Below are 15,109 nucleotides of genomic sequence, written 5' to 3' on the forward strand. Positions count from 1 at the left end.
GGTCACCGGACCCGAAATGTTAACTCTGTTTCTTCCTTCACAGATGCTGCCAGACCTGCTGGGCTTTTCCAGCAACTTCTGTTTTTGTTCATACAGCTACATCTTTTACTTTGTACGCATTAAAATGACTCATTTGAGATTTTAATAGTAGCTTCAAGAAAATAAAAAATAGCATGGTGGGCAGGTAGAAAGTAAATCCTTAGTTTTACATACTAAAAACACAAAAGCCTCATTCATACGATTATACAACTTTTTGACTTATAGTTCATTAAGATCATGTCATTTAAATAGTTATGGCGAAGGATAACTAGGTGAAGAGTATTGATTATCAATTGTCTTTTTAGGCACTGAAAGCTGAAATAGATCAGTATAGAAAGTATTCAACTGAAAATCTAAAGATTCCTAGGTTTCAGCTGCTTTCAGTCTGTGAGAATCTATAGGACCAAGGTGGCCATTAACAGATCCAGGCAGGACTATAATAGATCCAAATGTTTGCCTCTCTTCTATGGTCACATTTGTGCCTGGAGGTCCTGAAAAGGGAGCACGATGTCATATTTACATACATGCAATCATACAAAACAGGAACAACAGTGGGCCATTCATCCTTCGAGCTGGTTTCAAGAAGATCATAACTGATCTACTTGTAACCTCAAATCTGCATTCCCACCTATCTATGATTATCCTTCACCCTTGTGCTTCACAATGAATTATTTACCTCTGTCTTAAAAAAATGTTCAAAAACTCTTCCAATGCCTTTTCAAGAAGAGAATTCCCAAGATTCACAACTCTCCACATCTATCTTGTGGAGGCCAGTCAGGATCTTGTGCTTCAATCAAGTTGCCTCTTACTCTTCTAAAGCCCATTGGGTACAAGGCTTTCCTCATAAGACAACCTGGTTCCAGTATTTGATCTGGTAAACCTTCTCTGAACTGCCTCACCTTCCTTTATTAAAGTGATCAATACTGCAGCCAGTCCTGCAGATGTTGTCTCACCAGTGTACTGTATAACCAAGACATAGAACTGCTACTTTTGTATCTAATTCCCTTACTGTAATTGATAATATTCTATTTTTTTTTTAATTATTTGCTCTGTCTGCACACTAACCTTTTGAAATTCATGAATGGGAACACACAGATCCCGCTAAACCTCAGACCTCCGAAATCTTTCACCACTTTATATAATACTTTTGTATTCTTCCTGCTAAAGTGGCCAATTTCATATTTTCCCACATTATACTTCTTTTGCCACGTCTTTGTGCACTTACGTAACCTACTCTTTTTAATCTCCGAGTGTCCGCTTCTTAACTTTCTTTAATACCTCTTTGTGATACCAGCAAATTTGACAACCATCCCTCCCATGCCTTTATCCAAGTTGTTAACATAAATTGCAAAACTTAAAGGTCTCAGCACCAAGCCCACCACTCTCTAAATATTGCCAACCCAAAAAAAATTTCCATGTACGCCATCTGGCTACTTCCTGTTAGCTACAACTATCTTCCACTTAAGCCAGCATGCTCTCCCCTGTACTATGAACCTGGAGATAACTTATCAAATGCTTTCTGGAAATCCAAACGTAATACAATCGACCAGTTCCTTTATCCAGAGCACGTTACCTCCTCAAAGAACTCCAATGGATCAGTTAAATATAGTTGCCTTTCACAAAAACCACGTTGACTCTCCCCGATGAACTTAAAGTTATCTAAAGTGCCCACGTTTAACTTGTTAATAATAGCTTCTAACATTAACCCTTTGATAGATGTTATGATTACTGGTCCACAGTTTCCTGTTTTCTGGGATTGCCCTCCCTTTCTTTTCAAGATAAGTAGTTCCATTTGTCACCTTCAAATCTAATAGGACCACCCACAACTGAAAAGTGAGTTTGAAAGATTAAAACCACTGCATTAAATGTCTCACATATCACTTTTGTTTTTAAAGACCCTAGCATGAAGTCCATCAGAGCCCTGGTACTTGTCAGCCTGCAGTTCCAACAGTTTACTCTTCTACTTTTTAGTATCACTTCTCAGGTGATAAGTTTTCTACCACGAAACAAAGAGTTCCAACTGTTGAACTGCACTCTTCAAAATGCATGTCATAATATCTCCAACTGTTAGTAATTTGATATAAAAGTTTTCCAAATCTAGAATTTAACTCGACATAGAGACAGTGAAGCAGGAGTAAGCCATTCTGCCCTTTGAGCTCGATCTCTTTCGAAAGACTTACCGCAAGCTTCCATCAAAGTTTGATCGGTGAATGAAGCTCAGCTTAGCATCTGCCCAGTATAATTTCTCTTCTTCATAATCTAATGTCAATCCATTTGGCCAGTAAATGTTACTGTCAATTATAATCGAGCGTGTTGTACCATCCATTCCAGCTCGTTCAATCTTTGGCACTTCTCCCCAGTCTGTCCAATACATATACCTGGAAATTTGTTTTAAAAAAAGCAATTAGATAAGGTACTTCACGATTCTGAAAAAGGCTTCTATATTTTTGCTGAGGATTAATTAGTAGATAGCGAATGCGTAAATAATTCAAACTCAGGATAACTGGCAGAATTAGTGACACTGTTTCCTTCATAGAAAAGGTCAATTTGCCTGGGGAGGGCGGGGTGGTGATTTGGCAACAGATTGGGCAAATAACTGTCATGCTCTCTTTAAAATAACGTAATGACAAACAATTTAACTTTTGTCAACCAAAAGTTAACTGTTGTAATTAACTGAGTTGATAAAAGTATCTGTTACCCTCCAAATAGCGTGACTGAATTTCTGTTAAAACAGCAATACTTTTCAAACCATTTTTATTAATGCTTTGTGAAAAATTAAATGGACCACACTAATCTGTTTACAGGATGATTTGGGGCACTGTATATCATTAGTTTGACAGCAACACATCATTTCTAGTTTGACAGGCAATAGCAAGCCAAATGCATTCAACATGCCATTTGATAGCTTCAATACTTGGTAAAAGACAGAATATGTTCAATAAATTAAATAATACCTCAAACATGATACCTCACAGAGACGAAGATGTTATTACCAGGATGCAATATAGTATGAAGATGGTTATTAGCTTCCAATTGCCAAATGATATTTCTCCATACATAGAAATAATTGATATACACACAATACAATTAAAAAATAGCATGATGTCCATTCTGTGGCAGCTTACATACATTTAATAGTTTTATAAAATACGGCCACTCCAATAACAATCTCATTATCTAGAACTTAAGGCCTGCTAAAATGTGTTTTTTGCAAGGTACAGTAATAAATTCACAGTGCTTCATTGCAAATGGTGCCCATTTCAGCTTACATTCCATGGTCAACATTTTTTTTTAGAAATAAAGAGACAAGCCGATGATTAAAAACACCATACATAAATCATAACATTTTAAGATTTATTCCTCAAGTAGCCTACAAAATAAGAGAGTTTCCTATCTTAATTATTGCAAACTGAAAACTTGCTATTGAAACCATGACAGAATAGACATCCTTTGGTTTGCACAGTTGCTTACAGTTAACTTTTAGAGTTTAAGAAAATAGATTATTACATGACAGGACTGCTAAATAATCTCTCAGAACAACCACATCAGCATGTATGTTTTATACAATAAAATTCATCATTCTATGACTGCTCATGATATTTCAGTTGCCTGACAATAGCCTGAACAATAAAGTACCTAAAATTAAACATTTTTTCAATTAAACAGTTCTCATCACAGTTCAAAGTCTGATGCATGATGTTAGGCACGCAGTAGTAGGGAGAGCATTGCTGCTTTCCAGCATCAACAGCTTTATGATAAAGATACTTCCATTATCAATAGATGTTGCAGTTATTCATCAACCAAGACAGCAGCTCTGTCTTTTAAAGGGCAGGAATAAAAGAGAGTAGTCAAGCTTTCGCTGACAAGTCACGGGTAATATGAAGGCCAGGCAAAGATCATCTTGTAGAAGGAAATATCTAGCCATCTCATTTAGATTTTCACAAGTGAAAAGGGAAGGATGGGGGAAAGGGAAGAGGGAAAGAGAAAGGCAATGAGGGCAATGCAAATGTGCATGGTGAGTATTGAGAGAGTGAGGAGTTGGGAGAGATTAAAGAAAAAGGCAGGGATGAGGCAATTAAAAGAACTGGGCAAGATATGCAGGGGTGCTAACATGTGGGAATGCAAGAATAGACATCAAATAATCCAGTAATGAGGATTACTTTCAGATGAACTAATAAACAAGGGGCCAAGTTGTCTGCCCACTTAGGTGGAAACTAAAATAAAACGATGTCAGTTCTCAAAGCAATAAAGTTCTCTAATGGCTAATACCTTTCTGTCAATTAAAATCCCAGAAGCACCATAAATTGCCTATTCAATGACACGCAGCTTGTGCGGCCTCACGGTATGCAAATTGTCTGCCACACTGGTCTACATACTGCACATCAGAAGTAATTCATTGATTGTAAATTATTCTGTAACAACATGAATCCATAACAAGGCACTATAAAAATGAAACTTGTTCATTTTCTAAAGTCTCCCTGTGGTCAGCAGAAGTATTAATTTTTGGCCCTCCCAATGCTTATTTCATCAGAAATCAATTCAGGATTATTCATTCTGAAGACATCTGTGAAAAGAGAAACAGTTAGCATTTCAATAAAGTACTAACTCTGATAAAAGATCATGGAGTTAAAATGTTAATTGTGTTTGTCTCTCCACAGATGCTACCCAACCTACTGGAGGTTTGCCTGCATTCTCTGCTTTTACTTGATATTCCAGAATCTGCAGTGCTTGTTTCAAATTCAAACAAAAATTTGGTGTTGGTTGAAATGATTCATCAGGAAAACAATATGTTTTTGTTGGAATGACAGTAAAACTAACTTACTGGAAAAACCCATGAAAATAAGGGACAAATCCCAATAGTTGGCACCTTCAGTAACGAATAATGTATTTCAATTAAAGAAAAAATAGAAGCAGTGCAATAGGATAAAATATGCAAGAAAAAAATTGAAGCAGGATACATTATTTACAATCAAATTATAGAAATCAAGATTACACAAACAAACACTTTAAGGCCAGTCAATGTTATATTGTGCTACTTTTAATTGATCACCTCAAATTCTCTATTGTTATCACTAATGTTGACAGACCTATGGCTTTTCTATTTTACATGAGTGTTGAGCACCTTAAATACTCCCCCTAGTCACAGGGTTAAATAAAAATGCTGGAAATCAAACAAATTTTGGAAATTATCTTACAGTAATGTAGAGGTCAGTCAAAATATATAAGGAGAAAAAGACAGGATCATATGCTGAAGTAGAACTGGAATGTGTAGATAAATGAGACTATTTAAAGGCTTGGACAAAATGAAAGAACAAAGGTGAAGGAAGAGGAAGAAAGACCCAGAAATATCTATCCCCTACAAAGAGAGTCAGCTAATACTCTTTAAACATTTAGGAAAAATCGCACTGAACAGGTGAAAACTGCTGGATAAGTTTGTATGGCTGTACAAACAGCATAACAGGGAAAATACAGCCAAACAAAGGATAAGAGGAGGTTTTAAGGATCCATAGGCAAATCATTAGCTCTTCCATTTTCTTCAGCAACGCTACCTTGAGTTCTACCAGAATTTTCAATTTGTGCTTCAAGCATCGGCAAAATTTGTGAAGTTTTCACATTGGGAGTGAAAACGTAGGGAGATAAAGATACATAGAAAGTTCCAACATGGAAGATAGTTGAAAAATCGGTGGCAGAAAACAGTAGATACAGATATTAGGTAGAAATGCACTTTGAACTGTAATGCAGCATAGACAATTGTATTCCGCCTGCCAGTTATACTCTTCATCTCAGTCAGTTCCATTGGACTCACTGTGACACCATCCAAGGTGAATTCCTACCCAAATTTCCTGCAATCAGGAGTCTGCAAAGGGATGCAGGTAATTGGCAGATGGAATAAAATGACGGAAAGTGCAAACTTATCCATTTGAAGGATGGTCTCCTAGTTCTATACAGTAAATGGCAGAAGCATTAACACAGAGATCTAGGCGTACTGATCCCCAGTTCCCTGAAAGTGGCAACACAAGTGGATAAGGTGATCAAGGAGGCAATTGGCATACTTGCCTTCATCAGTTAGGGCACAGATTGGCAAGTCACGCTGCAGCTGTACAGAACGTTAGTTAGGCCACATTTAGAATATTGTATACAGTTCTGGTCACCACACCAAAAAGGTTGTGGGAGCTTTGGAGAGGATACAGAAAAGGTTTACCAGGATGTTGCCTGGTTTGGAGGGTCTTAGTAGGAGGAGAGATTGGACAGACGTGGTTTGTTTTCACTTGAATGTTGCAGGCTACGGAGTGACCGGATAGAAGATTACAAATTATGAGAGGCATGGACAGTTGGAGTCTTTTTACCAGGTGTATGAATGTCAAGTACTTGGGAACATTGGGGAGGGGGTGTAAACGAGATGTGACAGGCAAGTTTTGTTTACACAGAGGATGGTAAGTGACTGGAATGTGCTGCCAGAGGAGGTGGTGGAAGCAGATACAACATCAACATTTAAGGGGCATCATGACAGATACATGAATAGGCAGGGGATAGAGGGATATGAACCATGTGGAGGCAAAACGTTTTAAGTTTAGAAAGGTGTTGTGTGTCCATGCAGGCTTGGTGGGCCAAAGGGCTTGCTCCTGTGATGCACCGTTCTTTGTAACAAGCAATTTGAGGTCGACTGCACACATTTAAAGCAAGCTGTGTCTAACAATAGAGAAATAACTAATTCAGCAAATCAATTAATTATGCAGATTTTCTGTTTACAAAAACCATTAGTTCTGAAATGCCGTAGGTAGGTACATAATATTACAGTATGTGCTAAATGGACGAATGAGAAATTGCTTGAAGACCAGAACAGTATGATCGAAAGATATTTTTTAAACTGGAATGCATTAAGTATGTTGTATGCTAAGTGAAAGGTAAAGTCGCCATAGAACCAGAGGACTATAAGGCTACTCTCTCCAAAGAGAGCGGCAACTGGTGGTGGTTTAACCAGAGGGTCACTGCACTTCAGGCAAGGGGAGAGATTGAGAAAGAGAGTGCTTCATGGTAACCTCAGTTTGTGCAAGAATTAAACCCACATTGTTGGCATCACAAACCAGCCATTCAGTCAAGTGAGCTAACCAACTGTCCCCTAAATATCAGCTTTGGGACAGCTATTTCATATAATCACAGAATGATGTATACTGGTGGAGGTCAGTCAGTCCATTTTACCCACGTTAGCTCTTTAGTAGAGCTATGCAATAAATTCCATTCCTGAGGTCTTCCCCACGGCTCTAAGTATTTCACTTCAAGTATCCAAGAAATACTTATTCAATTGTCTTTTGAATAATGTTATTGAATCTGCCTTCAGCACCCTTTCAGGCACTGCACTGAAGATCACAACAGGTTGCAAAAAGTAGTAAAAAGAAACAGTTTTGAATGGCAAAGTTGCCATTAACCAAAAAGGATATAAATTAAAGATATTTTACAAAAGAAGCAGAGTCAATATGAGGAAAGCATTTTTCTTTGCACTGTGTTATGCTGATCTAGAATGCAATACCTGAAACATAAAAACTGATTCAATTGAATTTGAATGAAAGTGGATAAATATTTGAAGGTAAAAAATGAACAGGATTAAAGGACAAAGAGCAAAGTATAGGGACTGGTACTTTTGTTCTTTCCAAGTATCAACGTGGACACAATGGGCTGGTAGTTTTTTTTGTATAATCAAACTAGATAAAAAGACCCAAACTTGGTTGCAAGAGACACAAATGGAAAAATGTGTAGTAAAGCAAGTACAGAAATATTTGGAAAAGATTTAAAAAATCCAAGGACTGTATGGGAATGAAGAAGTTGGGGACAGGCATCAGCCTGTGGTGTCAGCAAGGCTCAGCTAGGAGCACTCTCACCTCCAAATTGGTAGGTTGTGACTTCAAGTCCCACTCCACAAATTGCGGACAAAAATGAAGACTGACACCAAAGCGCAACACAGAGCGGGTGCTGCACTGGTGAAGAGATGCCATCTTCTGTACAAAATTTTAAATCAATGTTTCTTTTCCCTCTAGGGTGTAAAAATCCCATGGTGCTATTTTGAAGAGCAGGGCAAGAGTCTTTGCCAATAGGAAGTCATCAAGCAATATCATAAAAAACACGTCACCACATTACTGCTCATGGGAGCTTGCAGTGTGCAAATTGCCTGTCATTGTTCCCACATTTCAACAGTGGCTACACTTCAGATATATCCTATTGCTTGTACAGTGCTTTGAGATGTTTGGTACTCATGAAAGGCAATGTGGAAACAGAGACTTTTTATTCTCTGGGCAGGAGCATTCAGAGGGCTGGCACAAACATGTCTCCTTTTGTGGTGCTTCGAATTTTATCTGGTGAAGCATGTTCTTGTTCAGTACTGTTTCCATTCCAGGCATTTGTGACATAGTCAGTCATTCAGATTATTCAGTAGAAACAGATGCAAACCACATGAAAATAATTTTGAACAAACATCACAGGAAACCTAAGAAAACGTAGAAAATATTCTTCTCTCAGATTCCCCATTATAAGGGGTAAAATACTCCCCACATAACTTTCATTTAGATGTGATACTCCCAATGTCCAAATTATATTTTTTTAAAAAAAAGCAATTGTAAAGCATGTTCCAACCCAGAGGCTTTTTCCATTTACCCAGTCACTGCAATTAATCACTTTGGTGAGATTATTACCAGACTTGCCTAGTTCCAAAATAATACTGTTAATAGATTATTACTTCAGCTCACTTAAATATGCAAGGATAGCTGAAATGCCACAGTAGGAAAATTCTGAATTTTTAAAGATTTGATCTTTTCCCCCTACAGAAGTACATCTCATTGTGAGTCGTCATTTTGCAATATTCACCTAAAAAGCGATTTTTTTTGTAAAAAGAAAATTTACAGTTGCTATGTTGCAGGCAGTAATTTGTCAAAAAACAAATTTATCCATGCAGCTAACATGAAAAATTCATTCATTGGTGAGCCAGAACAAGCAAGTTCACTAAGCATGAGATATTCACTTTCATATCGATAACACTACTGCAATCTTTGAACTGAGGTTTAAAAAAAAAAAATCAGCATTCTGACCTAAAGGAAACTGAGCAAGGATGTAACTCGGTTTACATGATTTCTTTCTTCAGTTCCATAAATTAAGTAATTACAAAGGTAGGGAATGTAGCAGCTAAGCTTCACCAGGATGTTGTGAGCTGTCAATTAAATCAGTGAAAACCTCGAGGCATTCTAGAGTCTCGGTGATGGTTCAGCAATAGTCAATATGAATGACAAGCTGTCACCTTTGGGAAGGCACTGCAAGCCCTGCTGATGTACACTGGAAACACAAATCAACATGGACAGCCACAAGGGATCAGCAGCAAGAATATGCAGGCAATTCTAAATGTGGGCTGCAATGATTAATCTGGCCAGGAGTATAAGAAACACATAGCAAACAGTTTTCTGCTACCCTACAATTCATACGCTATTGATGGAAAAAGTGGGAGCGGATCCATTGCTGACAAACACTTGCTAATGTGGTATGGAGTCACAAGCAGAAAATTAGCTTACTGCCCAAGGGCTTACTTGCATTAGTCAAAAATGTGATGTCTGCAGAACCTAAAAGGAACAAATTCGTACTGTGTACATGACAACAACTGTCATTCAATAGCTCTAGACAGTCATCTGGTCTCACTGGACCTCTGTCTTGGTCATTACGTCTATTACAGTTCACAAACAATAGAATTTCTCTGGATTTACACTCCAATCAAACTTGCGCTACTTTTCAATGTTTGACAGATGTCAGACACTTTATTACATTATCAAATTAACCCTTATTGCCTATGCATCTTTTAATAAAATAAAATTCTATTCATAAACTCAGTTACATGGGAACTATAAATTGTAAATATGTTTGAATATTAAATAGCCAATCTATAAACATCCACAGACTGTACTTCTCTTCCCACTTCAATGTCTTTAGGATGGTTAACATTGTACAAATTAGAGAAAGGTTTTAGAATTAATAAATCCAAGTTTCTATAATCCCTCTGCAACATTTGTTTCCTCTATGAATTTAATATCTATAGTCGCTTAGGATTCAATAAATGCTAGTACTACAACAGTGACCACATTTGAAAAGTATTTAATTGACTAAAATCTTTTCAAACATCCAAGGTCATAAAAGGTGCAGTATAAATACAGGTCTTCGATCATGAGTTAATGGCACCTGGCAGGCTGAGAGATATAGCAAAGCAGTAGAAAGGACTCCTGACTGAACCAACATCCTGGGCAAATTCATTTCAGCAAGCAACAAAAAAAAAAGGAATTTAGTGTGAAAGCAAACAATTCAAAAACTACATGAAAATTTTGATCCAGCATTAAATGGAAATTTATAATAATCAGACCAAATCAATGAGCAACAAATTAATGTCCTTTTAAAAACGTGAAGATTGAATCCAACTGAATTTCAAGCAACATAAAGTTGCACATCTTTCCCTTCAGCAGCATTTGTTATAATCTTCTCCATATAATATATATGAAACTGATCATTTTGGGTTTAAATTTTCCAAAGAATGAATCAAGCTAGTTTTTTTCAATTTCCAGATTCCAGGGCTGGATCTAATATTCATGGTGGATCTAACTGAACTAAAGTGTCTATGTTGATCATCGTTTGAAGCTGAAATTCATATTTTTAGCTGTCCATCATTGTAGAAGTGAAAAACACTCAGGCACCTGGAAACCAAGTTGAATTTCAGAACCAAATGTCCTCAGAGAAAAATTTCTCCTGATATGACACTAATTCATTAATATGAACTTTAAGAATCAGCACAGTGGAAGAAAGAAAAGCAACTTACAGCAGATGCTGGAAATTTGTCTCTCATAATTTTGTAATCTTCTATCAGGTCACCTCTCAGCCTCCAGCATTCAAGTGAAAACAAACCAAGTTTGTTCAATCTCTCCTCCTACTAAGACCCTCCAAACCAGGCAACATCCTGATAAATCCTCTCTGTACTCTCTCCAAAGCCACCACATCCTTCTGGTGGTGTGGCAAACAGAACCGTATGAAATGTTCCAAGTGTGGCCTAACTAAAAGTTCTATAAAGCTACAGCATAACTCGTCTATCCTTATACTCAATGCTCCTTCCAATGAAGGCAAGCATGCCATCGGACTTTTTTTACTACCTTATCTACCTGCACTGCCACTTTCAGTGATCTGTGGACCCACACACCCAGATCCCTCTGCATATCAACACTCCGGAGGGTCCTGCTATTCACTGTATAATTTCCACTTGTACTTGACCTTCCAAAATGCATTCGTCTGGATTAAAATTCATCTGCCATTTTTCTGCCCAAGCCTCCAAATGATCCATATCCTGCTGTATCCTCTGACAATCCTCCTCACTAACCGCAACTCCACCAATCTTACTAATTAGACCAGCTGTGTTTTCCTCCAAGTCATTTATGTAGACGACGAACAGCAGAGGTCCCTGTACTGATCTCTGTTGAACACCACTAGTCACAAGCCTCCATTCCGAAAAGCATCCTTCCACTGCTACCCTCTCTCCTATGACTAAGCCAGTTCTGTACAGGTTCCCTCGCAATCCGAAAGGTGTCGACAATTTCAGAGAGACAGAAGCAGCTGAATAGAAGCAAAGGGAATGACCAGTGAGTCCACCAAAGGGGCAAGGAGATACGTGTATCAACTCTATTCCATGTTGTTAAACTTGAATGGGTTCAAAAAAGATTTATAAGGATGTTGCCAGGGCTGGAGGGTTTGCGCTATAGAGTGGGGCTAAATAGGCTGGTGTATTTATCTGGAGCATCAGAGAATGAGGGGTGACCTTTATAGAGATTTATAAAATCATGAGGGTCATGGATAGGGTAAATAGTAAAAGTCTTTCCCCAGGGTGGGGGAGTCCAAAACTAGAGGGCATAGGTTTAAGGTGAGAGGAGAACGATTTGGAAGAGACCTGAGGGGCAACATTTTCCACACATAGGGTGGTTTGTATGTCGAATGATCTGGCAGAGGATGTGGTAAATGCAGGTACAGTTACAACATTTAAAAGACATTTGGACAGGTACACAAATAGGAAAGGTTTAGAGGGATATGGCCAAATGCAGGCAAATGAGACAAGTTTAGCATGAGAAACCTGGTCAGCATGGACAAGTTGGACCAAAGGATCTGTTTCTGTGCTGTATAACTCTAACAAATGAAATAGTACACCACACCCAACTGGTATAATGCTCTCCTTAATAAGAGCAAAAAAAAATTACCAAAACTTGAAACCCTTGTACAGAATTTGAGAGCGTGATTTCAGTGATCTGCAACAGAGATTCTTTTCTCAACACTTTCAAGTCAAACGGTTTTCATTAAATATAGGAAAAAAATAATAGTAACCGTTAGAAAATGATTAAATCTTTGGCTCCGATAACCTAGTGCTTATTTTTCTCCTCCAAAGCACTTTAAAAACATTCATGCTAGGCTTTGTAGCTACTGAAGTAATATTCCTCCAGACTGAAGGCAGACCCTAAGACAGCCATCCATGTTCTGCAGAAACTAACAGACTGTTTTACGAAGAACAGTTTGACAAGCTATTATGTGGAACCCCAAGTGTGGGGCACATGCTGCTGGACACACACTAAGCCAAAGAGACTTGCTACCAACATGGTACATGTTATCTTACCATCTTGCTGGCATTTTTTCTCTTTTTGAATACAAAAAAGGCTTTCAGTCATTTCTGGCAAACACTGAAACACATCTATATGAAAAAAACTGATTTACCAACAGATTCTAGCCCACATTGTTTGAAATAAATGCCACATCACAGGATACTACAGTTCATTGCTTTCAAAAAAAAAACAGCAACAGGCAAAATCTAGTTTCACTGTAATCCAACTTTTATTTTTCAGATGGTTAAATCATATTACTTATAATCAAAAGGAAATTTAAAAGCACAACTACAGCTGCATTATTATAATTGCAGCATCAGTACAAAGTGGTTTCACTTTGCACCATTGCTGCAGTCATAGTTAAAGAAAAACTAGTGTATGCCATGACACCAAAATGCAACATATTGCAGATTTTGGAAATCAAGCAGATACGGCTAACTTCAGCAGGCCAGACAGAAATTTCAAATAAAAAATCACCTCTGAACAAAAAACAAAGTAATGCAGATTCTAGAAATCTGAAATAACAGTAGAAAGTGCTTTAGGAAATCAACAAGTCTGGCAGCATCTGTGAACAGAGAAACTGTATTAATGTTTCCAATTCAATATGACTCTTCCTTGTTCCAAAACCTTAACTTTGTTTTTCTCTCCAAAAACGTTGCCAGATCTGCTGAGACTCCCCAGCACTTTGCTTTTATCCTTTGAAGTACTGAACCCAGTTCTAGGCGTGCGGTATAACAAATGAAGAATTAACTGTGATTGCTCTTCACAACTCTTTCCAGACCTGTTGTTAACTGTTTTCAGCAATCTTTGTTTTGTTTCTATCTTATCAGGGCGTAGAATACAAGACCCCAAGGGGAGATCTTTGGGCTCCACTTTATGAACGAGCCAGTTTAGGCATCAACATCTGAATAGTGGCATACAAACTCAGCTGGTATAAATCTGAAACTTTGCACATTTAATGTAGTATTAGAACAAATACCCATTTCCTTTCACAAACTTATTCCTAAGTAAAAATTCCAACTACAAATGCTTGTGGAAGTCAGTCAGTAGTTGGAGGGCAGTGTTACTAGCTAAAGAAACAAGCTTGTGTTTGGTTTTCACTCACTAAACGTTCAGTTATAGGACAGTATGGTGGAAGAAAAGAAGAAATTTTTAAAAAAGTCCTTTTCATGTTAAGGATGCAAGGTCCAAAAATGCTTTGCATCAAATTTGATGTAAAAATTGACACGGAAGTTGATATTTAATGACAGATTAGTTAAGATGGTTCAAAGTGCTCACAGCCACAACTAGGTCTTGCATTTATGTTGCGCCTTTAAATGAAAAGTAACAAAAAAAAAATCACCTGGCCCTTTGATATCTGCGTTTTATTTCTCAGAAATCCAGTGCGCTACTGGATATTATTTTAAAAATCCTAAAATACACTACCTTTTAAAAAATAAAAATTTGTTTTGGTTTTAAAAAGCATTTGGACATGCTTGAAACAAGAATAGTGACAATCTGGTAGCTTTGTCTTCTCTCCTTGCACCTCCATTTCAGTGCCCTTAGTTGTGTTTTTAAAAGTCTTTGATCCTTGCCCTGTATAGTTCCCCCCACCCCATAGAAAGGCTTACAGTTCTTTATCTTGCCCTGCAGGAATAATACCAGCCCTTCAACTTATTACCTTTTACCATTTGCAATGTGAAGATGTGCAGGTGTAATTCACACAATATAGCACATCAACCTACCAGCACCATTCCAAACTGCCATTGTACTTTGTTCAATTTTAAAGAGTAGAAATATTAGTTCTGGCAAATGAGACCTCTTCAACTTTGAAGAGTCAAAGCAAAATGAAGGACTGCTGAGGTCAAGTATAGCGCAGTTAAGATGCAGAGTAAAGCCATGTGTGCACTGTACCAAACTCAATCATTGCTGTTAGAACATGGCACTTCTTCTGACACCATTACGGTTGGCAGCACTTACAGAAAACAAATGAAATATCAAAACAAAAGTTTTATTTATTCAACAAACAACAAAGCATTTTTCTAATGATCACGAAAGTGATGTTTTGGTATGTCTGAACTTTAGCCTTCCAAATAGCATCAAGTCAGGATAGATTTGAACTGTATTACCAGGAGGAACTGGATAGAGACTCACTTCCTGTAATTTTGAGTTATTACGGCATAGACTTACACATAAATAATTGTGGTACAACGTAATATTCTCAAAGATAAAAAGGATAAGCAGCAAATTCTGGCCTGGGCACCAAAGCCCACTTTTATGAAAGAATGAAGAAAGGATATCTAGCCAGAGATAGTAGGAACTGCCGATGCTGGAGAATCTGAGATAATACTGTGTAGAGCTGGATGAACACAGCAGGCCAAGCAGCATCAGAGGAGCAGGAAAGCAGAAAAAATTTTTCTGAGAAGGGTCTCGACCCA

The 15,109-nt window shown here is 37.7% G+C and overlaps 1 protein-coding gene across 1 annotated transcript in view; it reads right to left on the reverse strand.

The window, feature by feature from the left end:
* Positions 1-15,109, reverse strand: part of LOC109923082 (low-density lipoprotein receptor-related protein 6-like) — a 90,672-nt gene that overhangs the window by 13,993 nt on the left and 61,570 nt on the right. The window contains exon 3 of the mRNA XM_048607896.1: positions 2,220-2,417. Coding sequence (XP_048463853.1) covers positions 2,220-2,417 — 198 coding nt within the window. The remainder of the gene's footprint in view (positions 1-2,219; positions 2,418-15,109) is intronic.

Source organism: Rhincodon typus, chromosome 18 (assembly GCF_021869965.1).
Source record: "Rhincodon typus isolate 14 chromosome 18, sRhiTyp1.1, whole genome shotgun sequence".
Taxonomy (NCBI): Eukaryota; Metazoa; Chordata; class Chondrichthyes; order Orectolobiformes; family Rhincodontidae; genus Rhincodon; species Rhincodon typus.